This window comes from Falco naumanni, chromosome 13, assembly GCF_017639655.2.
Source record: "Falco naumanni isolate bFalNau1 chromosome 13, bFalNau1.pat, whole genome shotgun sequence".
Classification (NCBI taxonomy): Eukaryota; Metazoa; Chordata; class Aves; order Falconiformes; family Falconidae; genus Falco; species Falco naumanni.
Window position 1 is genome coordinate 24,563,872 of NC_054066.1, and position 27,006 is coordinate 24,590,877.

The 27,006-nt window shown below is 38.7% G+C and overlaps 1 protein-coding gene across 6 annotated transcripts in view; it reads left to right on the forward strand.

The window, feature by feature from the left end:
- The first annotated feature begins 286 nt into the window (after positions 1-286).
- PHC3 (polyhomeotic homolog 3) overlaps positions 287-27,006 on the forward strand; it is a 38,374-nt gene continuing 11,654 nt past the window's right edge. The window contains exons 1-15 of one of the 6 annotated variants that reach the window (XR_005830591.1): positions 287-352; positions 3,640-3,787; positions 4,556-4,714; positions 6,143-6,220; positions 7,781-7,939; positions 10,028-10,123; positions 12,742-12,982; positions 14,479-15,356; positions 16,868-17,018; positions 18,094-18,347; positions 19,164-19,320; positions 23,421-23,535; positions 24,888-25,038; positions 25,130-25,361; positions 25,524-25,620. Coding sequence is in view for 5 of the 6 variants with exons in the window: in XM_040612632.1 (XP_040468566.1) it covers positions 3,662-3,787; positions 4,556-4,714; positions 6,143-6,220; positions 7,781-7,939; positions 10,028-10,123; positions 12,742-12,982; positions 14,479-15,356; positions 16,868-17,018; positions 18,094-18,347; positions 19,164-19,320; positions 23,421-23,535; positions 24,888-25,038; positions 25,130-25,361 (2,797 nt within the window). In the remaining variant the exon portion in view is untranslated. Of the gene's footprint in view, positions 353-3,639; positions 3,788-4,555; positions 4,715-6,142; positions 6,221-7,780; positions 7,940-10,027; positions 10,124-12,741; positions 12,983-14,478; positions 15,357-16,867; positions 17,019-18,093; positions 18,348-19,163; positions 19,321-23,420; positions 23,536-24,887; positions 25,039-25,129; positions 25,362-25,523; positions 25,621-27,006 lie in introns of those variants that run through there. The other 5 variants (XM_040612632.1, XM_040612633.1, XM_040612636.1 and 2 more) reach the window with 5 other exon arrangements.

Consider the following 27,006-nt stretch of genomic DNA (forward strand, 5'->3'; position numbering starts at 1 on the left):
CGCTGCTGTCGTGCTCAGCTCACCGTGCAGCAGCACAGGCTATGGCGGGCCCTGAGGGGAGCCCAGGTCCCTCACCCCTGCCAGGCCGCAGCTCCCCACCACCGCCTTCCTGTGCCACCCTGAAGCCAGCCGCTACCTCACTGCTGCCCGAGAGCCGCCCGGCAGCCTCCGCGGGGCCGCCCACAGCGCGCACCCGGCCGCAGCACCTCACGGACGACGCCAGGCTCCGGCGACAACATGGCGGCGGGGCCCGTCACGTGCCCGGCGGCGGCGGCGGCCAGCGCGCCTGCGCGGCACCTCCCCCGGAGGGAGGCGAGAAGATGGCGGAAGCGGAGTGAGCGCCTTGTCCGAGGCGAGTCTCCCGGCGGGATGCGCGGAGGAGGGGGAGCGGCAGCGGCAGGCCCCGGCTGGGTCGTGGCGGGGCGCGTAGGCGGGAGCCGCCACCTGACATCGCCCCGGCGGCGGGCCGGCCCCGGCGGGGAGCGGGTGCCTCGCCTCCCGCCCACCTTCCCTCCCTCCCCGGCGGTGGCTGGCGCCTGCGGGGCCGCTGGGGGGGCGGCGGCGGCGCTGGGCCGGAGCGTGGCCGCCGGTTGGCGGGGCTGGGCTGGGCGAGGGGCCGGTGCGGGGGGCTGAGCGGGCGGGTCAGCCCGGCCTGCGGCGGGGAGCGGCGCCCAGGGGCCCTGCAGCTGCCGGCCGAGCCCCGGGGTCCCTCAGCGCGCCGGCGGCCCCTGCCGGGCCGGGCACCCCGCGCCGCTGCACCGCACGGCGGGGGTTGTCTTTCCACTGAGCATAGTTTAAATTGTATTTATTTAAACGCAATCCCCAGGGTTTGGGCAGGGTTGGCCGGCACTTCAGCTGGAGTGGCAGGGGAAGAGGGGTTACCTCGGAGCCCTCAGTCACATACAGGGCCCTCAGGGGCTGGGCTCGCAGGAAACTCATTTTTCTTCTGTGGTTTGTACCCTTGGAGAGCTGTAAGGAGAGGTCATGAATGGAAAGAATTAAGAACAAGCTATATGTTAAAAAAAATTGCTGATTTTCAAATGCCAGTTATGGTTACAGATTGTCAGCAGTGTTTGTTATTACCATGACATTTACTGGAAGTCAAACTTCTTCAAACATGACATTCGTATCCACCGTGAAGGCAGTTTAACACCATTGGTACAGAACAGCAGGTATTTCTTTACTTTAGGTATTTGCTTTGGCCAAAAAACATGAAGAAAACAAAACTTCTGAGTATTTAAGTTATAAACGGTGTAATTTGAAATCCTGTGGTGTCTCATACTGTTACTGCTTGAATAAATACTTATTTCCAATATAGTTTTGTTGTGCTTTGTGTTTTGGGCTTGCTTAAATGCATCGTAGTTGTTTAAAGTCAGAATTTGGTGTATTTTCTAAAACTTTGCATTACAGACATTATTTTGAGTTAGGTTCTAACAGGCAATACCATTGTAGGATTTTCATCGTACATTTAACAAAATTAATTTTACAATAGGAGTTTTGCCTCTTTGATATTGTTGAGTACTCGGTGAACAATTTTAGAAGATTATTTTCAATTGTATCTTGAGATTTTTTTTTATAGTGGTTCTGCATATACAGCATTGTAAAGTAAATGAAAGCAACGCTGTAAAGGCAGTCTGATTTTAAGTCTGTAATGGTTTTTATGCTTTCTGTCATAAAATATCCATCTGTTAAATTGTAATGGTTTCTTTATTAAAAACCACCACTTTTTCTGTATTTCCTCTTCTCCCTTAAACACTCCACTCCTCACTTGAAGAGAGGAGAGGCTTCTGACAAGTGTCATCTGTTGAAACACTTTACTAATCCTTTGCCAAAAGAGGGCACGCGATTTCTGCCTGTTAACACTGTGCTGTGCAGTGCTTGCGTGGTGGTAGGACCAAGGGGTGGCCAGCAAGCATCTCAGACCGGCTCTAAGGGAGGTGTGGGAGGAGGACTGGAGATGCACCTCAGTGGCAGGCCACGCTGAACAAAAGTTTAGGTGCTCTTTTTTCCCGTTTTCATTGTACATCCATTGTGAGAACGACTTGGGTGATGACAAAATTATTTTTGAAAATTAGATACTTTCAGCTAAAGGATTAATAGCTCTCATGGGGTGAACTTCTGATGGAATACCTAGCAGAGCGGGATATGTTGCACATCTCGCTAATAATACATCTAAAATGTGGCTGAGAATGAAGGAAATTAAACATCCAATGTTGTTTTCTTAGGCTAATTTAACTGGTTGCATAACTCTGCTAAAACTAGCTAGACAAGCTGTAGGTGTAAATATTTTGATGTGCTTTTAATGTTCTCTGGAGGAGACAGGAGTTTTTTTCAGGGTACTTTTCATTAACGTTATGTGAAATTAATGTAAAGTGGTTTTAGAAGTAATGCTGTCTTCATTGCAATTGAAGTGCCTAACCCATGTATGTTAACTTGTGCTCTAATGTAGGTAGACAAATGGCATTAATAATGCACAACAGATCTGAGTATTTAACAATAAAGTCCCATTTTTTTCCCTCGGTTCTAATATTAGGGATCTCTGCTTTTATAGCACGCTTTATTGCCATAAATTTTCTTTGATGTCAAAACATATGCAAGTATGCAATACAATGGTAGGCGTGAGGTCCTTAGGTGACCATACATCTATTAAAGTTTAGATATTCCAAGTGCTCAGGAGCTATGGGATCATGTGCCGTTCTCTGCTTGCAAAGTAGTCGTGTTTTGAGAGGTGAAGGTAGCAGCCCGGCAGCGTTGCATTCTGCTTTCAGCTGTGCGAGTTGAAACTCCTACTAATTTTGTTCCTGTTTGATGCAGCATCCGATGGGTGGCTTGTTAAGCCACTTGGCAATGCTGATTTTTCCCTAGCACATTGCAGCTCTCGCAACGATTATTTTTCTGAGCCAGCCTTTATTGTAAGAAGGAAACACATTTTCGCCTCCCTTCCCCCCACCCTTTTCTTAACATCCTTTTAAAAGCAATAAACTGCAACTATGCTATTTCCTGTTAATCGTAATACTAATAATGAAAAAGAAACTAAACTAAACACCCCTCATATATTGAGATAGGTGATTCATTTTGGTTTTTAAGATGCTATTTTGGGAGAGAGGTTGTGCTCTGCAAGAAAGGGACATCTCACAACACTGGGGAGGAATCATCAGAGATGCTTAAATAGGTAGTTTCTTCTTTGGCTCTTACTGTATTTTGTGAGGTAGTGCTGTAAAAAGTAAAAGCATTTTTCTCTACATCCTTTCCATCTCTTTCCAAATAGAGCATGCCACTGTTGATTTTTGCCGAGAACATGCTTTGCTCAATGTACAGAGTGGTCAGCCAGCAGTTTCAGTGTTAGTGTTATGCTGTGAGGAAGAGAGATGCAGCAGCACTCCTGTGTAGCTTGCTGGAAATCACGTGTGTATTCCTAAAGTGGTCACCTATTGCTACTCTTGATGAATCTTAGAAGATTATAAACACATCTCTCAGCAAATTTCATTGCATAGTCTACAAATTTCTTCCCCATTTGAAAAAGTGTCCATTATTCTATCTCTGCGAAGCTTAGATGTTTTTTATTATTATTTTTTGCCTCTAAAAATCAGTGTGTACTGTCCTTCTGTTTGTGAACTACTTTTATTTCAATTCTGCCAGGCTGGACGAACGCTGCACAGCTATGGAGAATGAACCAAACACAACAACATGTTCTGCGTCCACAACTACTATCACTACCACCTCCACTTCCCGGACACAGCTACCACAGATATCTGTCTACAGCGGCTCTGACAGGCATGCCGTCCAGGTACTGGGCTATGAGGTGCTCTTTCCTGTCCTGTACAGTGCTCTCAAATATAGGCATTGGACAATACTTTACACAGGATTTATTTTTCATTCTTAATTTCTGTTTTCTCAGTATCTGACTTTCTGCTTTTCAGAAGATACTGTTTACGGAAGGGTATCAGACCACTTAAGAATAGTGCAGGGTACAGGCCTGCCTTCCAGATAAGGGAGGGTGGAAATGCTATGCTAGAAAGTTTGGATTTTTTCACCATTCTTAGGGGTAGGGATTATTAATGTAAGCCTTTACAAAATAATGCAAAATTAAAGCTGTGTGTCTGACCAGCGTTGACTACAGGGATCCAGGGGTATCTGTGTGTGTAGCTGCTGCTTTGGGTCCAGCCCCCTCTTGCTGTTAAGTTGGGTCTCCTCAAACTGTACAGTCCATTCCATTGGGTTTGGTAATTGAGTCTCTCACGTGCTATCCTGATCTTTCAAAAAGCAGAACATTGTGTAGGACTTGTGGACAGGAACCTCAGAGGCTTGGATGTTGTGTTATGAATGATGCTGTGATGTCAGCTGATTGTCAGGCTTTCCTTGAAAACGTGAATATATGTATGTTGACTATATTCTGTGACTTGGTTGAGAACAGTGATGGAGCAAGTTCAGTATTACATAATTGATATGAAAAGAATTTATTTGGTTTTGTTTCCTTGTAAAGGTGAACTTCAGCATCATGTCAGCATGGTGTTTTCTTTATAATTGTAATTAATTACCTACTGATTCACCACAGGTTATTCAGCAGGCCTTGCATCGTCCTCCTAGCTCAGCTGCTCAGTACCTCCAGCAGATGTATGCAGCCCAACAGCAGCATCTAATGCTGCAGACTGCTGCTTTGCAGCAGCAGCACTTAAGCAGTACCCAATTTCAGAGTCTGGCAACTGTACCACAGGTGAGAGTGAAGATTACTGAAAAAGAATGGTGTACTACTTTCTAGAGTAGGGCTACAATTCTAGAGCATTGTCAAACATAATAACAGCTTAAGTGCCTGAGCTTAATGCCTCCCAAGAATTCACTGTTATATTTTAATGGTTTTGTTATTTTTAAATTGTATCTTCCTCCAAACCGTTGGGAGGATTTTGTCCAGTGTTGTAGATGCTCCAGTAGGCAACCATTCCATGCTTTATTGCATACATTATAATGCATCATGTAAATCATCAAACAGTAATAAAATAAATAGTAAAAATAGACTACTTCAATCTTCATCCCATGTTTTTGTCTAAAAGTTGATGGGGAAAGCAATGAATAGCAATGTATCTTAGTGAAATCAAATAAAAATAATGAACATCTGGTATCTTAGTGTATTTTGCCACACATCTGGCTGCATTATAAGTAATGGCAAAATTAAATTTTAACTCTTGAGTGTGGAAGTGCAGGAAGTCAATGACATTTAATTTCTGAAGCAGAGCTTTTAACGTTAGTGAAAACTGGAGGAGACCCATTTTGAAAACTCAAGCAGTGGAAGGATTTCCTTTGACTTCAGATTGAGAATACTGTCTCACAGAGATAGGTGGTGGTTAGTGATTGTACACATGGAAATGCTAAAAGAGAGTTAAAGACTTCAGGAGTAGGGCTGTTTGTTGGCAGAACTGGGACTGACTCTTCTGTGTGCCTGGCTTTTTCTTCTATACCTTTACCATTAGATCGTGGTAACATATTGATTTGTCATTCTTTTTGTGACAGAACTGTGTGTGCATATGCAGTTACTGAGACAGAGCAAAGAAAATCAGATTGGGGAAGTCTAAGAAGTTAGGTATGCAGTCTGTTAACACAGAAACTGAAATCACTGTCCCTGTATTGATCTGAAGGGCTGGAATAGCGTAGTTACAGACATTAGATGTGCATACATAAATTACCATTCTAGAATATGAGGATGTTCTTTACAGCATCGATAAAGTTTGCTTTATTTTTAGAGGATTCTAATCATAGTAAAAATTATGATGTGAGTTTTAATAATGACGGTTTTTAATGATGTCACATTTTAAGTTCTGAGCACCCTAGGTGTAGTGAGCTGATCAGTTCCATCATTACCAGTTTGATAGGTTTTACCTCTGATAGTTTTTGTGCAAGTCTTGATCTGCAAGAATCAGAGTGCCTGAAATTGGGTAGGAATTCAAGGCATTTAGCACCTTGCAGATAGCATTCCATGGTGCAGAGTGCACTTTGCTGAAAACTACTTCCACTGAGTAAAGTGTTTTTACTGTTAACTTAGAGAAAAGGTAATGGTAGAGAGGGATGTTTCTAATGGTTTATGCAATAATATGAACATCACGTAAACACTTTTTGATTTCAATATTTGACACATATTCTTGCTGTTTAGGCAAGCCTGTCAGGTGGGAGGCAATGCACTTCCCCCACTGGGAGTGTCACTCAGCAGTCAAGCATGTCGCAGACCTCGGTACGTAACTGAACAAAGACCTCCATCCATTCTCAACCCCTCTCGGTTATTATATAACTACCTGGAAAAACAGGAAAAGTTTTAGTATTTAAATTTGCATAGTTAAAAGTAGTATTACAGAAAGAGTAAATAGAAGTATGATGAGTCTGTAGTAAGTGTTGGCTGTGCTTCCAGTGTCCGCCGTAGTTGCTGGCCTGTGTTGGAGGCTTCCCTGCTCACAGCCTCATCTTGGTGCTCCGAGGGGCAGCTCCTCAGTCCACAAGCACTAGTGACTGTTCAGACCGCTGCAGGAGTCACTCCCTGAGCTTTCATCTCTCACATGATTTCTTACTGGATTTGTCACATTAGTTTCTTTATTCAGGGCACTATCGTAGGTTAAAATTGTAACTGTGTATCAATGATTGAAGAGCACCACATCTAAAGAATCCAAGTCAGTGCTCACATATATATCTTTATGAAACTGATCATATGTTTATAACGTTCATTCTTTTATTGATATCATCTTTTATCATGCATCTTTTATGCACTTTCAATTATTTCATCCATATTCTAGGCATGTGCTCAGGTTTCAGTTGTTAGCAGCTCTGTGTTCAGTTCATGCTGTATTTCTTTAAGCGGCATCTTCAGACATGTAATTTGCACAGTCTGTTATGTACACTTACACAGTTGTCTCAAGTAGGACTTTGTTAGTCCTACAGACATCCTGCTTATTAATCATGCCCTTAAGCTGTTCATGACTTCAGTGCATAGCTTCAGTGATTCAACTATATATATTTTTAAGCTCTCATAGCATTGCTTTGGCTTACAGTTGTTAGAAGTAAAATCCTTAATTCATTACGTTTAGGAGGGAAAGTCTTTAAAGATGTCTGATGTTAAACTAACAGAATAATTGGGCTGGGATTTTTCAAGGAAATCTTTTGAGTAAGTGATGAAAAAGAGCTGGGCACTTAACTCTGTTAGACTGGTTAGAGGAAAAAAAAGAAAAAAACAAACCCACAACCACTCTTGTTTGAGAAGATGCTAAAGAGCAATTGTTGAGGAGCATTTAATAGGAGATTGTAGAAAGTTTTAGTCTCCAGTCATTTTTAAATATGCATATGTAGAATGAGGAATCAAAGTCTGTATGTGGTGGCACAAAGAAGTGTCCTGATCAGTTTGCATAACAAGCATAATGGAAGATATCAGTCCAGTCAGATAATACAAACATTTAAAGATGCTTAAATATTAAAATTCAGGTATTTTTCTTAAAATATTGCAAGCTCATGCTACATGTCCTATAAATGTGTATTTCTGAGGTATATTTTTCAGACTTTATAAAATCATTGTTTATACTTTTAACTGGTTATTATTATTTGCTGCAAAACAGTTGCTTGCAGTTTAAGAATGGAAGTGTACAATCTTGCCAGAATCTAGTTTTGTGCTGATTGGCTCAATATATTTTTGATATTTTTACAGTTCAGAGATTTCAGCTGCCCCTGCCATTTTTGTCAAAGGCTTTCTGGCTTTAGACCTTAGGATGAATGAATTTCCATGACAGAAGCAATATTTTTGTTTCCTTAGATTAACCTCTCCACCTCTCCTACACCTGCACAGATAATAAGCCGTTCACAGACCTCCAACACCACTAGCAGCAGTATTACCCAACAGACTATGTTGCTGGGGAGCACCTCTCCAACCCTGAGTGCCAGCCAGGCTCAGATGTATCTCCGAGCTCAAATGGTAAGTTTTGATTACAATTTTTAAAGCTTGGGTTTGGTCTGTCCCTGTCATTTTCCCTGCCCTGCCCCCGCAAAAAATCCCCAAGCAACCCCACCTGAATCGTTTCAGTTCTTGCTTTGTTTCTATAAATTATTTACAAGTATTTTTCTTTAATTTCAGTGAGCATTGAGAATTTAGTCACTAATTTGTGAATATGTATCTTCTGAAACACCGTAGACATCACAAGTTAAAGAACTGCCGTAGCTTAGTTTTCTGGTGAAGTTTGCTTAAGTGTGTTTAGCGTGGTTGTACTACAGTTATGAAATTGATCAAACATGGGAAAAATAGAAAAAGAGTGCCTGTCTTTTCAGGCTATGTGGAAGGGCTTACTGGAGTTTGTTTATATTCAGGGTAGATTGTTTTCCCTAGCACTGGTAACATTCAGAGTTCTAACTCCTATTCAAAATTTTCTTAGAAAAATTTCATAGAAATTACTGAAGTTGTACATGAATGTGCAGGTACCAACCAGTACTTGGTAAAGGCCAAGGACTCTTATGCATTGTGTGAGTTAGTGACCAGACCTTTTTAGTGTTATGTTCAACTACATGAAATAAAAGAACTGCTGTTACACTGCACCGAGATTTGAGCCAGAGGTTCATGACTACAGTGGTTATAAAATTAGATACAGGCATGAGTTCTTGCAGGAACTGCACCTATGAAGTATGTTTGGGGAAAAAAAGATCCTTTGTTCTTTTTCTGAGGCTGTTCTTAGGCATGTACAGCAATACTGTTATGCTATGTTGAGTTTTTCCTTTAGCTATTATTTTCCTGCATGTTTATGGAAAAAGCAGTATAACTTGAGGGTAAGGAGTTAAAGATTTAAACACCTGTTTATCCATTTGCCAGTGAAAGGATTTCTTGTGTCTGGTTTGCAAGCAAAGCTAGATGCTGAATCCACCTATGTACTATTTAACGGGACAGGAATTACAGACTCGTTTCATGTCACTGCCTTTCAATATGTGTTAACAACTTAGTAGCTGAAGCAATACGAGGATGACGTTGCTGGTTTTTGTAGCAGCAGTCTCTCTCAATGACGTGGATTATTGATAGAGTTTTCCTATGCACTTACACTAAAATTTCATTGAGACTCTCAATGTCAAATCCCATGTTTATCTGAATAACAGCTTTACACTCCAGTTTTCAGTTTCAAAAGAGAAACTTACCCTGTTTGTTTCTGATTAGAATGGTGTTTATTGCAAGGCCATTTTGCTACCCTCTGTAGTTTGAGCATTATACCTGTCTTTCAGTGTTTCTAGCTAACATACTAGACATCATGTATTTTTCTTCATCATCATGACCTTTCATTTTTCTGTAAAAAGGTCAGCTCTTATCTCTGGCTAGCTCATAATAACATCTTCATCACCACTCAATTCAATCCCAGATAAAAACCTTCATGTTTTCTTCTTAGCTGCTCCTTGCAGTTGAGATCTCTTTAAAAATATGGAAGATTAACTGATGGCCTCTTTGCAAAGCCTTCCTTAGAGCTTGTCCTTGCTATATTGCCTATAAAGAAATTAATGATAGTTGCTGGTATTCTGAAGTTAGTGATTTCAGGTTGGTTGTATGATACCTGTTCTCACTATGAAACTTAGCATAGTTAAAGTTCATATAACAGCTTTGCCTATTAAACAACATTTTGACAGATTGGAAGGTCTAAATTCTCTTTCTTTAATATAGTAGATACTGGGCTGCTGTCTTGACTTTTTGTGCCTCTGTTTCACTCATTTGTAATATTGGAGGGGAAGTCCTCTTAAAATGTTCGTATGAAAGATGATGTGTGTGTGTATATATATGAAAGATTGTTCTCAATATGTAGAACAAATATTGTACGTTATTATATTTATTTTATGTTATTATCATTTAGTTTTATTTGCTTAAACTACCATGATAAATGTGCTTTGAGAAGTTCATCTAAAAGTAAAAAAATAAATCTTAGAAGTGGTACATCCCTACATGTAAGTTTTGTGTATCTCTTAAAAATACTGCGTTTCTTTCGCATATTTTCAAAGTTTCGGTCTGTTACCAAATATTTTTTTCTTGCTTAAACAGCTTATTTTTACTCCTGCAACCACTGTGGCTGCTGTCCAGTCTGACATTCCCGTTGTCTCATCTTCCTCATCTTCGTGTCAGTCTGCAGCTACTCAGGTGAGCTTGTGTAAATTTATTAAAGGTATGTCTACTAGAGTGGGCCAAAACTGAAAAGTAAGGGCACATTGTGCTTAGGTTTACTTACTTATAAAAACTACTAATGGGTACTGGTTATGTACAACTTCAGTGTCTTCGGTTTGCCATTGTCTCACGTTTAGCGGTGATCATGTTGTATGTAAAATCTGGATCCTGGATATGACATTTTAGGTCTTTGTAATTAGCTCTTGTCTTTATTACCTAGAATAACTTAATGTTATCAGCTGAACTTGTATTAGCTTTCCACTGCTCAACATATTTGTTTATCATCTGGAAAAAATACACATCATTGTACAGATGGCTACAGAACGTATTAATCACAGTCTTCTGCTGTGAAAAGTGAACATTAATCTAACAAAATTATGCTCTCATGAGAGACCTCTTCTGTTTTAGCAGTTTCTTTAAAAGCCTTTGATAAATGGGCCTTGTTTAGAAACCTTTCAGAAATGCGAGTAAATTATACCTGTTGAATGTTCTCTGTCCTTACGTTTGTTCACCCCTTCAGAAGATTCTAATAGATTTGAAGACCTTAAAGATGTGTCACTGTTCTGAGATAATGGTACATCATTGAAGCCTGCCTTCCCTTTGTTTTTCCAGTAGGTGCGTGAGGCGGGCAGAGCTTGCTGAAATCCAGCTGTGTATTTATGCAGGTTGTTGTTCAGCAAGCTCACAATGTTAAATTCATCAGTTGAACCTTTGTTGAAGACAGGCGATTGCTCCTTCAGTCTTGGAGTTATCATGCCTCATTATCCCTTATCACAGCTGCCTCTCCTCCAGATCCTGCAGATCAAGTTTGAAAGTGCAGAGAGGTTACTGGACAGGCTAGTAGCTTTTTGTATCTTAGTCTTTTGCATTCAAGTTAGAGATGTCAATAAAGCCCATCACTTTACAGTCCTGGTCCTTCTGTACTGCAGTGTTCTAGAGGACCACTTTGCACAAGTCTGCCTGGCTGTGCAGCTTCCTGAGGTGTGGCTGCAGAGGGACAGTAGAATCTCACCCCAGACCACAGAGCATTATTCAGTCAGATGAGCTGCTGTGGTCTCTGCCCAACTCAAACCGTTCCTCTCCCCTCTCAATGTTCAGCACTGCCCTATTACCAGATGTTGTTAACCTTGGTTGTCTGGTAGTTTCTGTAGCAGCAATGACATTGCAAAGATCCTCTTTCATCCGTAGTCAGTGATGCAATGGAAAGCCTTTAACACTGGTACCCTTTATTTTTCTTACCTTGTGATAAATACATCCTTGGCGTTTCAGTTAGCTGGGTTTAGAGAAATGGCTTTGTTTACTATATAAGGAAACCTGAGCAAGTAGGCAATGCCAGTTAATAAGAAAAAGATACATTTAGTTATATACATAGGTTGTATATTACACTTAGCCAAGTGTGAAGGTACAGTAGTGATCTCTCAGTATCATCTTCCATGTAAAATTACCAGAGAAACTAAGAAGTTCATCAATGAATAGCAGTGTCTCAATGACACACCCCTAACATGGCCTGTTAGGTGAACTGATACTTCTCTCCTACTTATTCTTCTTCCCTTCTGCTTTCATATTTTTTTCTTTTCATATGTGTCACCCACATGTATGATCTGGACACCTCTGATTAATTACCTTACCTGTTAAGGTGTGCTGAAGGTTGATTTGTACTCATAGAGATGGGATTGCAGTAAGTGCCTGATGCATGCTATTAAGGGAAAAAAGTACTGTTGTCTTCAGAATGGAATTTGAATGCATCCTGTAGTAACACACTGAACAGTGAGAAGTAAAATGTAAACTAGCTGTTCATTACATAAGTACTACCTGTTGAATGAAGAAGGAATTATGTAATCAAAATAGTGGATGGTGATAATAATTAGTCCTCTTTTTCATGTAAAGTATGTAATTTAGTGCTATGAGGGTAGTCTTTATCCTTGAAAATAAAATTCTAGCTCTCGTTTTCCCTTGGAAAGCTGGGATCATTATGTACAGAACCTGGCTGTGATATAAGAGACATTCATGAAAATAATCACCGGTTTGCATTTCAGAAGGCAACGTTTTGTTTCATGTGACACTGGAGGTGTCATGATTAAAAGGTACATTAATATCACTGGAGAAATAAAGGGATCAGGTTTGATAAGACACAGATAACATACAGCAGATTCTGGTCCCACTGACTACCTGAGGCTCTGGTTTAAGTTAGTCTCCGGAGGCATACTGACAGACCACTGCACTAATGCAGCATCTGATAAAAAAGAAATTGCATTTGCTTAAGATGTTTTATGTTATTCACTTTGAAGGCACAATAAAAGAGAAAATGTAAGTTTCAATTCAAATTAGTGTAACAAACGTTTTCCATTCTTTTTAAAGTTCAATAAAAGTCTCCTGTATTTTCTTTATCACTGAAGTAATTTAAGATCCCTATTCCTCTCAAAATTTTGGGGCTTAAAAGATACTTTGATATGCAGATTTTTAGCTTCTCATGTATTTTGATCAGGCGGGATGAGAAGCATTACTTAACTTTTTTTTCTTTGCTTGTTATGCCTGAGTGTTTGTCACAGATGTTTATATGGTTTGCATTTTTTCGTGTTTTGCTTATTTCCCAGGTTCAGAACTTGACGTTGCGCAGTCAGAAGTTGGGTGTATTGTCAAGTTCACAGAATGGCCCACCAAAGAGCAGCAGTCAAACTCAGTCATTGTCCCTCTGCCCCAATAAACCTATAACCAGTTCCAAGGGCAGCCAGCCAGATCCCTCAGAAACCAACAGAAAAGGCGAGAGCCCAACTCCAGAGTGTCGGAGTACACCAGTCACACGGACATCAAGCATACATCACTTAATAACACCAGGTGGGATGAAAATGGAGCTATAAGAAAGTTATTTTAATTAAAGGTTATTTGTAAGTTATGTTTTTGGTAGAATCTAGTGCTGTCTGACTGGGTTCTTCTAGATATTCCACATAAATAGAGTTTAATATTTAATAGTAAACTTACTTATTTGTTGATGTTGGATGTTACACAGGATTTTGATTTAGCACGATGATACAGCAATGTTCCTAAATCACAATATAGCAATTGCAATACGCAGTTGAATCACAGTACAAACATGATTCTCTCTTACTGGTCTCTCTGTATGCTCATTGTCAAGACATGTCATCCCCAGTCTCTGGGAAGTAGTGTGTGGGTTGAAACCACCCCGAGCCTCTTGCTGTCATCAAAATCTTAATTTGATGGTCATTGATATTTTTGGGGTTTTTTTCTTGCTGTCTTGTCTGTGTCATCAGAATGTTCTTAAATCAAGTACTTTTATAAATCCATAGCTAATGGTGTCCCAGAATCTTGCTATTTAGTATTAAGAGATAAATCAAAATAAATGTGCACTTAGTTAGGTAGACATTTACATTGCAATGTATTTGCGTTTTAGCTTCCTTATTTTGAAAGAGTAAGGGTAGTCTAGACACTTGGTCTGAATTTTGTGGACTTTAGTTTGGCTTAAATGGCAGCTTTTAGAGAAGGGGTAGGACTGAGGCAGGCATTCTTGAGGTATTGAGCCCTAATGCTCTTAGAACTTGCTTTTGTAAGGAAAACATCCATCTTCACTAGAAGAATAAATAATAAAAAAGGCAACATAAATGAGTTGTTTCGCAAGTGGAGAAGACAGAAAAAGAAGGAGTTTACATGTGGAGGAAAATACGTGTGCATGATGCTGTAAGGAATTAGTAATGAGTCACTGGTTCACTTACATATGTCACCTCTAGAAGCTGCATTATTTTTAGATTCATACCTTTCAGTTTATGTGTTCAAGTTCAAGCAAATACTTTGAAAGGTTTTGATTCATACTGAACTCTTGGAATTTTTAGTCTCTTAAAATCATTTTACCTAAACTTTAACTTAGCAGTTATCAACAAATCCTGTTGATCGTGAGAGGTGTATCTCTTCCATTCCAGTCTGTTTCAAAGAAAAGGTTAAATCCATTTGAAGTTGCATGAAATTGTTAAAAAAGTGAAGGCTGGATCAGCAGTAATCTCAGAACTAGCACCAAAATGATAAGTTTGGATACTTTTATATAGAAAGCACATATATGTGTGTATATATGGAAAAAGCATGGCTATGTTCCTGTATTCATTGCTGCATTTTGCTTTGGAACTTAACATATAACCCTAGTGAATTGTTCTTGTGTACTATATGCTGTCAAAGAAGGTATTTCTAAACATGGATCTGAAGGGCTGAAAAAGTTGTGCCAGTCTTACTCTAAAGTAAAAACTTGCTTTCTTTTAATATTTTTGTAATGTTCTCTGGACTTAAAGAAATAAATACTAATTTTTACTTTCCTCCCCTCCTCACAGCTTCGTATTCTCCATTGCAACCTCATTCACTAGTGAAACATCAGCAGATCCCACTTCATTCACCACCTCCAAAGATTTCACATCATCAGCTGATACTGCAACAGCAGCAGCAAGTCCAGCCAATTGCACTTCAGACTCCTTCGGGTCAGGACCCCCCTCCATCCCAGCACTGTCTACCACTCCCAAGCCATGGTCTTCCTCCGGCTTCCAGCAGTGTCCAGTCTCATTGCTCACCGATTCACATCCATCCTCCACCTCTAACACTGTCTCCTACTCCATCCCAGTCAGCTCAGCAGTCAGTAGTGGTATCCCCTCCACCTTCTCACTCCCCTAGTCAGTCGCCTACAATAATTATTCACCCTCAAGCACTTATTCAGTCACAGGCAAACTCCCTTGTGCCGACAGCTCTTCAGGCAGAGCAGTCTGCTCCTCAGCAAACTACTACCAATCCAGTTCGACCAATTGCACAGCCACTTAATCTTCCGTCGCACCTTCCACTTCCATCTTCCCCCGCTGTACATATAGGGTCAGTAGATCAGCCCAGCTTAGTTTCCCCAGGCCAACAGATTGTGTCCTCGACACCACACCAGCAATATTCAGCCTTGCAGTCCACACCCATCCCTCTTGCAGCTCCTCCTCAGCTGTCAACATCTTCAACCCAGATCCAACAGCTGCCATTGCAGTCTGTGCAGTCTTTACAAGTGCAGCCTGAAATCCTGTCCCAGGGCCAGGTTTTGGTTCAAAACACTTTGGTTTCTGAGGAAGAGCTTCCTGCTGCAGAAGCTTTGGTCCAGCTGCCATTTCAAACTCTTCCACCACCACAGACTGTTGCAGTAAATCTTCAGGTGCAGCCATCGGTACCGATTGAAACTCCAGTGGTAAGTGGTACTATTGCAGTCCTTTATTCTTTATCCTTGGCTTCTCTAAAGAGCTGTAAGTCTGGCCCATTGACCAGAGGGAGCTAAACCACATGCTAGACAGAGGACCAGAAGAAACCTATTGATTACAGAAGTGAGCTTTAAGAAAACAATAAGAGATTTTCCTCTTCTTTTTTTTTTTTTTCTTTTTTCTTTCTATAATGGATCATCATTCAAAAATATCAACGAAGCATCATGAAAGTGCAACTTTTGGACTTTCTTATCTAAAATGTTATCTCTTAATGACATTGCAGCATATTTGAAGTTAAAAAAGCAAGTAAATATAGATCAACACTTACATCAAAATGAATTTTGATAAATACATCATATGGACTGTAAGCTTTTACCTTATTATATTAATTATATTAATATAATATTATATATTAATATAAATATAGGCAATCAAAATTTTGAGTAGGAGAATCATCTGTATACTAGGTGTGAAGGTGTGTAGCAGATTATTAAGATAATAGAGTTCTGGATAGTTAATTTTGTACTAACCATTGAAAAGATGCTTTTCATAAAAGAATAGGGGAATTTGTGATGCTGTGTTCCCTATCACTGCTATTTAATGTAGTTCAGTGTTAGTCTCAGATGTCAGCAGTTCGCAACTGAAGGTTTCGGCTTCACTTGCCCTGAACTGAAATCACGTACAGTGAAATAAAATGATATGCAAATAATGCTGACATTTGAGATAGCATTATGAGATCAACGTGAGCAAAAGAATCAACAACTCCTGTAGGCTTTTATCAGGTTGCCAACAGGTTAAGGAAGTAAGGTGTGCTATTCATTTTTAATTTATATTAGTCATTTTATATATATATATATGTATAGTATATATAAAATATGGTAATGGTAATCTCAACTCTCTGATATTTCATGTAGAAATTGGGCCAAAGAGTAGAAGCCAGGTTTGCTTTTGACAAGGTTTTTTAGTGTTTTACATAGTAATCTGCTAAACTTGCTGTAATTCACATAAATTTAATAGTTTTGAGGAAAATACCTTTTAATTTCTTATTACCACTAGTGTTTGATGGTCTTGGTGTACTCTTCTGAAATACTCAGTTTGATTAGACTGCGCTATAAAATAGAGAACAATTTGCAGATTTGTCATTATGTTAGAAAGCTTGCATTTTGCGGAAGTGTTTAAATAGCTATAAGTGAGTGTGCAAATAAAAATACAGTAAACTATAAAAATAAGACATTGAAAATATCAGGTTCTCTGGTCTGTTTGGTAGGAGAAGTGTGCCTTTTCATATTTTGCTATTTGTAAAAATACTTTAATTCTGCTCTCATAGACATTGTGATGTCCCCAGAGTTCATTGTTTTGTATGCAGTTTGGAAACTAGTATTTTATTAGAAGGTTAGCATATTTTCACTGGTAATTTATTTTAAGAACTGTATTTATGCAACTCTTTTAAGGTATTAAGATAGAATGGAAATCTCTTTAAAGCATAGTTTGTTGGATGCAGATTTACCAAGTGGAGAACGTATGCGAAGAAGAGATGCCAGAGGAATCAGATTGTGTCCATATGGCTAGAACACCTACGCCACCCACTTTGTCTCCACCAGCCATAACCTTGGGGAATGGCGAGGCACTTAATTCAGAAGATCCTTTGTCAGGTGAGAACAAATGCCAAACTAAGGTAGCTGTTCTGTTTAGAAACTTAGACTAGTTATTGATGTTTTAAAATAAAAACCTGTTATTTTGATCTGGTTTATAATTTAGTGATAATGTTTTTTAAGTAAAAGAAACTGTATGAAATATATTAGAAATCCATGCGATAGAACAAGTGATTCAGTCCCAAAGGTGTAGCTTATATGTGTATTTGGATAATATGTAGCATGGAAAATGCTTATTTGAGCTCCTTAGCATGTACTTTTATACTAAAATCTTAACAAAAGTGTCAATCTCCAGTTAATCTTTAAGTGATAGCTGTGTGATACGGGCAAAATATGCTGACTGATCTGGTGTGAGACTGATTTTGCAGAATCAGGGTCAGCAATCTGAAGTTGCTGTCAGAACGGCTGACTACACTGAATGATTCTTTTTGGCACCTTTGGTTTTTTTACCTGCCACAGTAAGGAGCTGTTCTACTGCAAAGCTACCAATGATAATTTTTCTTTTTCGGTGAAGTATAAGATATACATTGCTGTATCAAATGTTGTCCTCCAAACTAATGAAGCTTTCCTGATGTGCTAAATATACAAATATATACTCTATATATGGTGTAGTGGGGGTGTATGTCAATATATATGCTATATATATAACTGGGTGCTTAGTGGCTTGATGTTGTATATGCTTGTGACCATGCAGGTTGCTGAGGCTCAAAGCATTCCTGAAAATTAAATTCTCTCTAGAAATACCTCAGGTGCTCAGTCTTGAGAATCCAGTGTTTGAAAATACTGTTTTCTGCTTTTGACTTATGAACTTGTGATTTGTGTAGGTAATTAATGGCCAGCTATGCTTATAGTTAGTAGGTACTGAGTAATGTTTACATGAGAGCTGTTCATTAGTGGAATCGTTTGTCAAGGAAAACCATCTTGTTTAGAAGGTAACTATAGTGAAAAAAACTCCAGGGAAACGCCTATGCTACAGGATGATGGGTGTGCTTATCACCTCTTATTTTTAGAATTCTGAGCCAATGGTTGGACATAAGTGAAAAAATGTAACATACTTTATTGGGTTTTCTTTCAGAACATGGGGGACTACCTTCAGTGACATCATCAGTCAGTGCCTCAGTAATTAAATCTCCGTCTGATCCTTCACATGCTTCTATTCCACCACCACCTCTTTTGCTTCCAGCAGCCACAACAAGGAGCAACAGCACATCAATGCCCAATAGCATTCCCAGCCTAGAAAATAAACCTCCGCAGGCTATTGTTAAACCACAGATCCTGACCCACGTTATTGAAGGCTTTGTGATTCAGGAGGGGTTAGAGCCATTTCCTGTAAGTATAGAAGTCGCTATGGATTTTTTACTACTAATTTTTGAAGCAAACTATTCTTAACAATGATGTTTATGTGGCTAGTAGCTGTTTAGATCTTGAATAATTTTTGTAATGTTGATTTTGACCTTTTTCCCACTGATTTGGTAACCTGTTTCTTACAGCATCCATTATACTTGTGTTCAGTTTGTATTGTCTTATGTATATAATTGGAATCCAGGCTACTGTTTGGCTTGCAGCTATCACTGGATCACAAGGGACTAAGTGAAAACAGAGACATGGTTGAGTAGATAGGCTATATCCAGAGATAAATATAGACTGTGACTTTTAGGCTACCATTTGCAATAACTTTATTTACTCTATCTCCTAGATACCTTAATTTACACCTCTGAGGTGAGTCTGTTAAAATTCTGAAATGTTAAAATTTTGTTGTTTAAAGCACTGGCAGGCCTTGATGTGATTAGTACTGTGCCTGGTAAGAATTACTGCTGGTAATTTTAAATCCACACTTGGACAGTTTAAAACCTATGAGCCTGCCTTATTAACTAATTTAATGTGTATCTCATTTTCTCATTCCTTCATTTCTCTAGGCATAATGTGTTTCTTCCTTTATTAAATATAATTGCAAACTCCGTAGAGCAGGAGTGAATCTTTGTATTTGAGAAATGATATTTAGAGCTTTGCCACTATATAATAATGAATCATTGCTACAGAATAGAAACTGTGATTCAAGTCTCAGTTACAACTGCTAAGTCGCAAATACTATTTTCATTATTCATTGTTCAGTTAATCACTGTTGCTTTGCTTTTATTGCAATAGGTAAGTCGTTCATCTTTGCTGGTAGAACAGCCTGCAGAAAAAAGATTGCTAGTGGAGGGTCAGATCATGAGTGTTGTGTGTGTTGAATCAGACTTGCAGAATACAAAACATGCAGACAACTCATCGGACACAGAGATAGAGGATATGATTGCAGAAGGTTTGTAGTTTTTGTTTAAATACCCATTTATTTTTTTTCCCCTTCAGTTCTGTATGTATTACAGAATCCCATCCTGTCTGTACTTCTGGAATTCTTCTCCAGTCTTTACACTGTCTCTAATAGAAACTATTCTCAAATGTTTTTTACTAGCTACACATCATAACAGCAGCTGCTGTGGATGCACACAAATGTCAAGAAACTATGAACTTGTCCTGCTTAGAATCCAATGGTCTCTGGCATTAAGTCGTGAGCTTAATTGAGTTCCCCATGCAGTATCTGACATAATCGTCATAGTGGATTTTTTTAGAACTCGGCAATCAACTGTTCTGGATCTGTTGCACCACTATTACTGTAGATAGCTTTGTGAGTGTTATGAAATGGAAATTAAACCATGGCCTGGCCCAGAAAAGCCAAGTTATTCTTTAACTCACATTTTTTTATAAATTCATCCAAGATTTGAAAGTCTGGAATTTTTCAGCTGTCCCTGGATTTTCTCTTCCACAGCTTGAGCAATTGCGCAGGAGCTGGTTTTAATTTTTTTAAATTTGTCTTAATGCAACTTTTAGTTTCATTCTCTTAAAATAGTTCTTTCCCCTCTTTCATATCAAACTGTAGCGAGCAGAGTGAGAAGGGACAAATACAGTGTCTGCTAGTGCCACAGGTCTGTATTGGGGAAGTGGCTGGAAAAAGTCTGGACAGCGTGACCTGAGCAGTAGCAATTGTCACCATAGCTGTGCTTCACAGCTTCCCGCTCCAGGCATTGTAAATTGCCACTTAATTAAAAGCATCTGTCCCTCTGATCTCTTCTCACAGGAACTTTCAGGACAGCAACATGATAGCAGTTACTGGCTGTGGTTTCTGCCGTGAATGGTACTGAAGTGCAATAGGGCAGTTGGCTGTATCCATTGTGTATCTCAGCAAAAAATTAGCTCAAAATTCAGTCTTTTAGATTATTAGATTCTGATACATTATTTTTTACCACAGAGATTTATATCCGGTACTGCTTATGAGCATATTGGGTCAGACCCGAGTCAAGGATTGCAGACAAGGTAAAAAGCTTGCCTTAAAAAGCATTACAAATTCAAATAGAGTATTTGTTGGTAGTGAAATCAGGTAAATATGGTTGGAATTTTTGCTTAAGGCTGATTCAGTTTACCACTCAGGCAATATGTATCTCTTATATATGTCTTAAAATTAAGAGTATATTTTTACTTGTAGCACTGATTTTTAGTAGGAACTGGTTTAGCTTGGAAGCACATTACGGAAAGGAAGTATCAGTGGGTTGCAGTCCTCCTACGTGTTGATGCAACAACACCTGTGCAAAGTCGTCAGGAGCTGTGGAAACTGTGCCTGAAAAATGAAACATAAACCAGAATTTCCTAAATTGTGGCTGGTTATATGAGTGCATTTACTAGTATATCTCATAGTCCAGAGCTCTTCCTAATTTTGCAGTAACAGCCTAGTTTAGGCAGTGGCAGATACTCAGAGTGCTTTGCTTTGTAACTGTAACTTTTGATTATTTTGTAATTAAGTTGTCTACAAAGAAAAGTAAAGAAACAATTTTTACGGAGTCCATTTCTTAAATATATTAAACAATATTCTACTGTAAAATAATTTGAGGCCCATACCTTATTCTTCACAAGCCTCCACATAGGCATGGCAGACTAAATTTTAGAAGGCAAGCATCTGGCATATTAAATAGTGGAGGCTTGCAGTGTGACTGGAAGTTTTGTAAATCCTTGTTTCATTTAACTTAAAATTACTGTTGGGTTTTTTTGGTATCATCTCCCAGTGAAGGCTTCAATTTAACCAGTTCTTTGAGAGGGAAGTCCATGAAAACATCAAGTACAAGAGGCTTTTAAAGAAAAACAAAAAAGTGATCTGGTAAACTGTATTACTTATTTGACATTTTTTGGTTACTTTATAGCACAATGGAGTTACACTACTTTTCTACACACAATATGAGACTTGTAAATCTTTTAGCTCTTGACTGTGCTTAGTAAATTGCTATTAAATAAACTTGCTTTCTTGATCAGGAGTACAGCTTTTTTTTAATACCTGGTTTAGCCCAATATATTTCAAACAGAAGAAACTTTTTGCTGTCTGGCGTATCTTCTAGAATATTTGAAGCTTTGTTTGTAATAGTTATTTTGGCCTTAATTTGTTACAATAGATCTTAACTCAGTTTTGTTTTCAATAGCATTCCCTAAGAACTTTTCATTAGTAACAGTGTTGCTTCTCAGATTTCAAACAGCTTGTCTGTTCTATAGAATTATTCAAACGTACACATTTTTGTTTTTAGTTATTGTTCCTGACAGCTGGTGTTAAGTAGCTGCAAATTGTGTACTTAAACCTATTAGATAAGCTAGTGGGAAACATCCAGGACTGAAACACATCCACATATGCAGAGGCTGAGCAAAGGAGATTTTCTGATACTGAACCAGGGTACGATTGTGAATATGGTAGAAGCACCTAATCTGCAAAAGAAAAGACTCTTAGGATCAATTTACTCTTCAATCTATTGTCACTTTTCTCCATATAGTATGACCTGCATTGGGTGTGAGAAGGGTTTGGCTTTTTCAGAGTGATTTATTTGAAGGATGCATCTCTGATATTTAATGTTAGTTGCAAGGTTGGTCAGATTTGGTATGTTCCCAATTTCCAGTTTTCACTTCCTGTGTGATACCAACTTATTATGCTGGAGACTTGCAACATGGTAGTTTTCAGTTATGTCTTTGAGTCTTGATACATCAGATTTGTTATTCAAATACCTTTTCCAGTATTTTCAGCTCTTTGCTGCATTAGTGCTTTTTTGTTACCTTGTCAGTGCAATAGTTAGTGCTTGCAAGCAGATCAGTGAGTTAACATCACTATAACAGACTTTTACAAATTCATAGTTAAAATTTTTCAATTAAACTTTGATACCTGCGTTTGCATTAGCTGGCATCAGAGCCTAACAGAGTTTAGAGCAAAAAGCTGGTTTGCAATTTTTGCAACTAATTATGTAAAATTACAAGTACAAGCGCAAAAGGTGAATAGCAAGAGGCAAAGTATATGAAACAGTGACTCAGGTAAAATAGAAATGTGAGAGAAATGTATGTTTGTTTAGTCCTCTGAATTTTTGAGCAATATATTTTGTCCATGATCACAGCCATGTGGCATGCAGTTCTTTTACTTAACCCAGATGACCACAAAACATGATGTTTCGGTTTGTGCCAGTTTCACTGCTTTGCTCCTGATGATGGATTTCACAGATGGTGCATGGGGATAAGAGTTGGGGGTTTTTTTTTCTGTGCCACAAGTCAAGTTGATTTGCGAATACTCTAAACTGTGTACAAACCATGCCATAGCCATGAAATACACTTCCAGCAGAAGAAAGCATAGACATTCAGCATGTGATGTGTGTGCTGCCTTGTTGCCTTGTACTGCTGCCTTTTGAGCTTTCCTGGTTTTTATTTCACTGATATTTCTCTCAGCTGGTGTTTGAGGAGTTCTTAAGGAGAAGGAAAAGTGCCGCCTCATCTCACCAGTAACAGAAAAATACCCTGTAACAGCAGGCTGTAAATCAGTAGATGCTATAATCCTTTTCTTTCTCATATGCACCTTATCTTTCTCATAGATGAGATTCAATGTTTTGCTTGTTTTCACAAGTCCCTTTGGTTGTAGCAGTTGCTTATTCAAACAGTTTTAAAAGGTTAATGCATTATGCCATTACAGGAGAGATTGAATTTAGGCTGTGGAATGCTCAGTTCCCTTAATGAACTCTTTATAAGCAATTCCTGAGGACTGTAACACTTCTTTTTAATTGTTTACTATGTTTAAGGGCAGACTTGCTCATGGATGGCTTGAAATTTAACAAAGCTGATTATGTTCATTGAATAACTTAATTGCAGTTTCAGTAAGGTTCAGTTTACTCAAGGTCTTTTCTGTAGCGAATGAAAGCTATGACTTGCTTAGCTTTGCATAATTTTATGTTAATCTAAGTATTTAATTAAATGTGTTAGATATTTGAAAAATCTTCTACCCACCTGCTTGAGATGAGAAATTTGAATATAATTTTGTGTAATTGAAACTGACTTCTTTATGCATTCTTTCTTTAGAGGGGCTGGATGAAATAGAAAATGATCTTCTGAAGTGTGAATTTTGTGGAAAAATGGGATATTCTAATAAATTTCTACGGTCAAAAAGATTCTGCTCCACATCCTGTGCCAAAAGGTACTCTGTCTAGTTACTGCTTATCATTGACTGGTTAATGGAATAGCACCTAAGTAGTGTCTGATGTTGAAAAACAAAGAAACAGTAAAACATGACTGCCTTCTACCCAGATTTGCAGAGTATATGGGTACAAAGAGAATTACAGTAAAATTGTGGACCTTTTTGCAGACGGTGCCATGAATGCTATTGGCCTTATAGGAAGGTGATGGGTATCATGGAAGAGAAATCCATTAAAGGTTGCTAAGGTTTTGGAAACTGGTGCAGAAATTTGTGGGCCCCGAATCATTATGTTTGTCTTATTCCTGTTGTGTTCCCCTTGATGTTGGGCAATGTCACAGAAAGAATGCTGGGCTAGGTGGGCTTTCTTACAGTTTTGTGTGATGGTAGGCAAAAAACCCAACTGCATTTATCTTCTCTTGGCATAATGGAAATGCTACATAGACAAAAAATGTTCTTAAATGTTTTTAGTAATAGTGTAAAAATTCTTTACTTGCATAGAGTAAAATAGAAATATTCATAAACAAATAATTGTTTGTAAAGCTTCTCCTTTCTTGAAAGTAATGCCATTCCCTTGTACATGTGGTTAGCAGAGGAAATTGGCTGGTTGCCATTTCTGTTTGGGTTTAGTATGCTACTTTTATTTTCTTTTGGTTAAGAGAAATAAGAATTCATAGTCAACATCTGAATGTAAAATCTTCCATCATTACAGCTGGAAAATTGGTATTTAATCCCAGATGTTTTAGAAAGGGGAAATAGTTTCCCATTTCTAATCACCACTTAGTTATTTTTTTGCATCAGTGTGCCTAGAAACCACCTTTCTCTTACATATCATACTTCTTTAATCCCCCATGTGAGACATTGCCATTTTAAAGTAGCGGGAATGTATATTTTTGATTTGGTACTTGTTGGGACACTACCAGTGAAATAATGGTAAGAAGGGGGTTGTCCCCTTAATCTTAAAACGGGATTTTTGCCTCCGTCCTCTTTGACTGGGTGTCAGCTAGGCAGAAAAAATGGAAATAAAAGATACAATGCGACTTTAAGCTTTTAACAGACATTTCAGAGAAGTGGGACTGGGCTACGTAATAAAATACAGAAGTATTTCTATCATGGAAAATGTTTAAGAATGGGAAAGACAGACATCTTCCAGGGATGATGTAGAGGTACTTGATCTTGCTTCAAGACAAGAAGTCTGAGTAAATAGCCTTTGAGGTACCTTTCTCTTGTATTTCCGTGACAGCTGTTGTTGTCTCATTAGGCAGACTTCTGCAACACTGGAATTTTATGGTTACTTGATTGAATTCAGTCCAAAAGACTATTAGTGCATTATCAAATATATCTTACTTCTTTAGGCACAGCCTTAGTTGCACTAAGAAGTTTGGGCTGTTTACATCAGACAAGACCAGTCGCTGGAATCGGAAATCAGATAGCCAAAGCCTTGGGCGACGCGGGCGTCGACCGAGTGGCCCTGATGGGGCATCACGAGATCATTTTCTTAGACAGGTCTGTGGAATATTTGCTTAAAACTATGGCATTCTTTTGGGAATTACAAATAAAATATAATACTGTAGTGTATTTGTACTACATTTTCCAGCTTCCAATTACTTATCCATCTGCAGAAGAAGATGTGGCTTCTCATGAAGATGCTGTTCCAGCTGCCATGACCACCCGTCTGCGAAGACAGAGTGAAAGGGAGAGAGAACGTGAACTTAGGGAACTAAGAATTCGGAAAATGCCAGAGAGCATTGACTTGTTACCAGTGGTGCAAGCTGACCCATCAGTATGGACTGTTGATGAAGTTTGGGCCTTTATACGTTCTTTGCCTGGTATGTAACGTGCGGTAACTTGTTCCTTTTGTTTTTTTAACGGTAAAGTTCCTTGCTTTTTAGCATCAGTGTGATGAGGAGGTGGTGTGGTAACAGCAGTAGTGTCTTTAGTTACTGATAGAAACTGCAATGTGATTTGTTTCCTCTTGCTTGTTCCTTCAGCACAAATCCCGTGTTGATAGAACTAGTCCCACTTTGGCTGTTGCATCCCAGCTGATGGAGATTAGAGCTGTTCCTTCAGTCTGACTTCTCTCAAGAGGTCAGTAGAGAGATGAGACACACTTCCTCCCTTTCCTCCCTTTTACACTTCTTTCTTCTCTTGCCTCCTTGCTGCTTATTCAGTAGAAAAAGCAAGGGGAGAGTTATTTCCCTTAATACAACTGAAAAATTTGAAAGACCTATCCTGATACAAGTCATTAAAAAAGAATAAGCAAGCTTCTTCAATGAAGTTAAACTTTGTTTTGCATTGATTTGCTCAGTAACTGAAATGCAGAGAGCTTCTGCTTACAGACCCTGCATACTGGTAAACACGGTGTTCTCAGAAAAAAATAATCTTGCTGCTTCTTATTTACAAACCTTTTCTTTAGTTCAATATTCACAGTTACCTTCATCATCTTCAGGTTTTTTGACATTTATTTATCATTTCATAACTATCGTAAGCTTTAAAGTTTCACTCTCCGCTCTTTCCCAAGGATGCCATTCTATCTGATCAGATACTGTAATCCTTCCAGGTAACAAGGCAGTTCTACCTAACAGCAGTCATGCAAGAGTTTTTGTTGCTTACCCATGTAACTCATATGTCAAAACACTGAAAACCGACGTTAAGTTTGTTCCTAATTTTCTACTTTTTCTGGAATGCTAAACCATTTTTCTGTGTATCCCATTAGGCTAATAACCCACAGGGAATAGATTTCATTGCCAAGTTATACGCGTGGGTTATGACAGATAATCTGTTATAAAGTAGGTCAGGCAAAGAATTGAGTAAGGGATGTCTTAAATCAGCAAAAGTCATCCTTTTGAAGTACCTTTCTTCTGATAGTTTATAAATTGCAATTAAGTTATATCATCTGCCTCTGAGAAGCTGCAGTGATATCTGTAAAAACAAGCAAAGTTCCTTAGGTTTAAGACATGGTCATCTGTTTCTGTATTTCATCTGTGTTACTGGAATGTAACTATATCACTGCTGTTCTGAGTTACTATTTTTATAGCTTTGAGGCTGTAGTTAATTCAATAACTTCCTGATGCTGAGCTGTGTAAAGGAATAAACGATAATTCTGTCCTAGAAAACTTAAAGTGCCATATAAACACAATTCACTTGCAAGTATGAAAACAAAAATATTATTCTTAAAATGTGGTTTCTGTTTTGAAACCATTACGTTCAGACTATTTCACGAGCTCCTGGATCTGGGATTTTTTTCGTATTCTATAAACAATGTAATCTTTAATTTTAAACAGACTTTATATTTCTCTGTATTTAATGAAAATTTGTTACAGTTACTCTCATTCATACTAAGGCCTAGTTTCTCAAATAGTTTTTTTAAAAAAAGTTCAATAGGTATTTAAAATTATATTTACAACCTACCAGAATTTTTATTGTTACATAGCTATGTTCATGGTTTTTGTCAATATTGGGCTTTATTCTGTT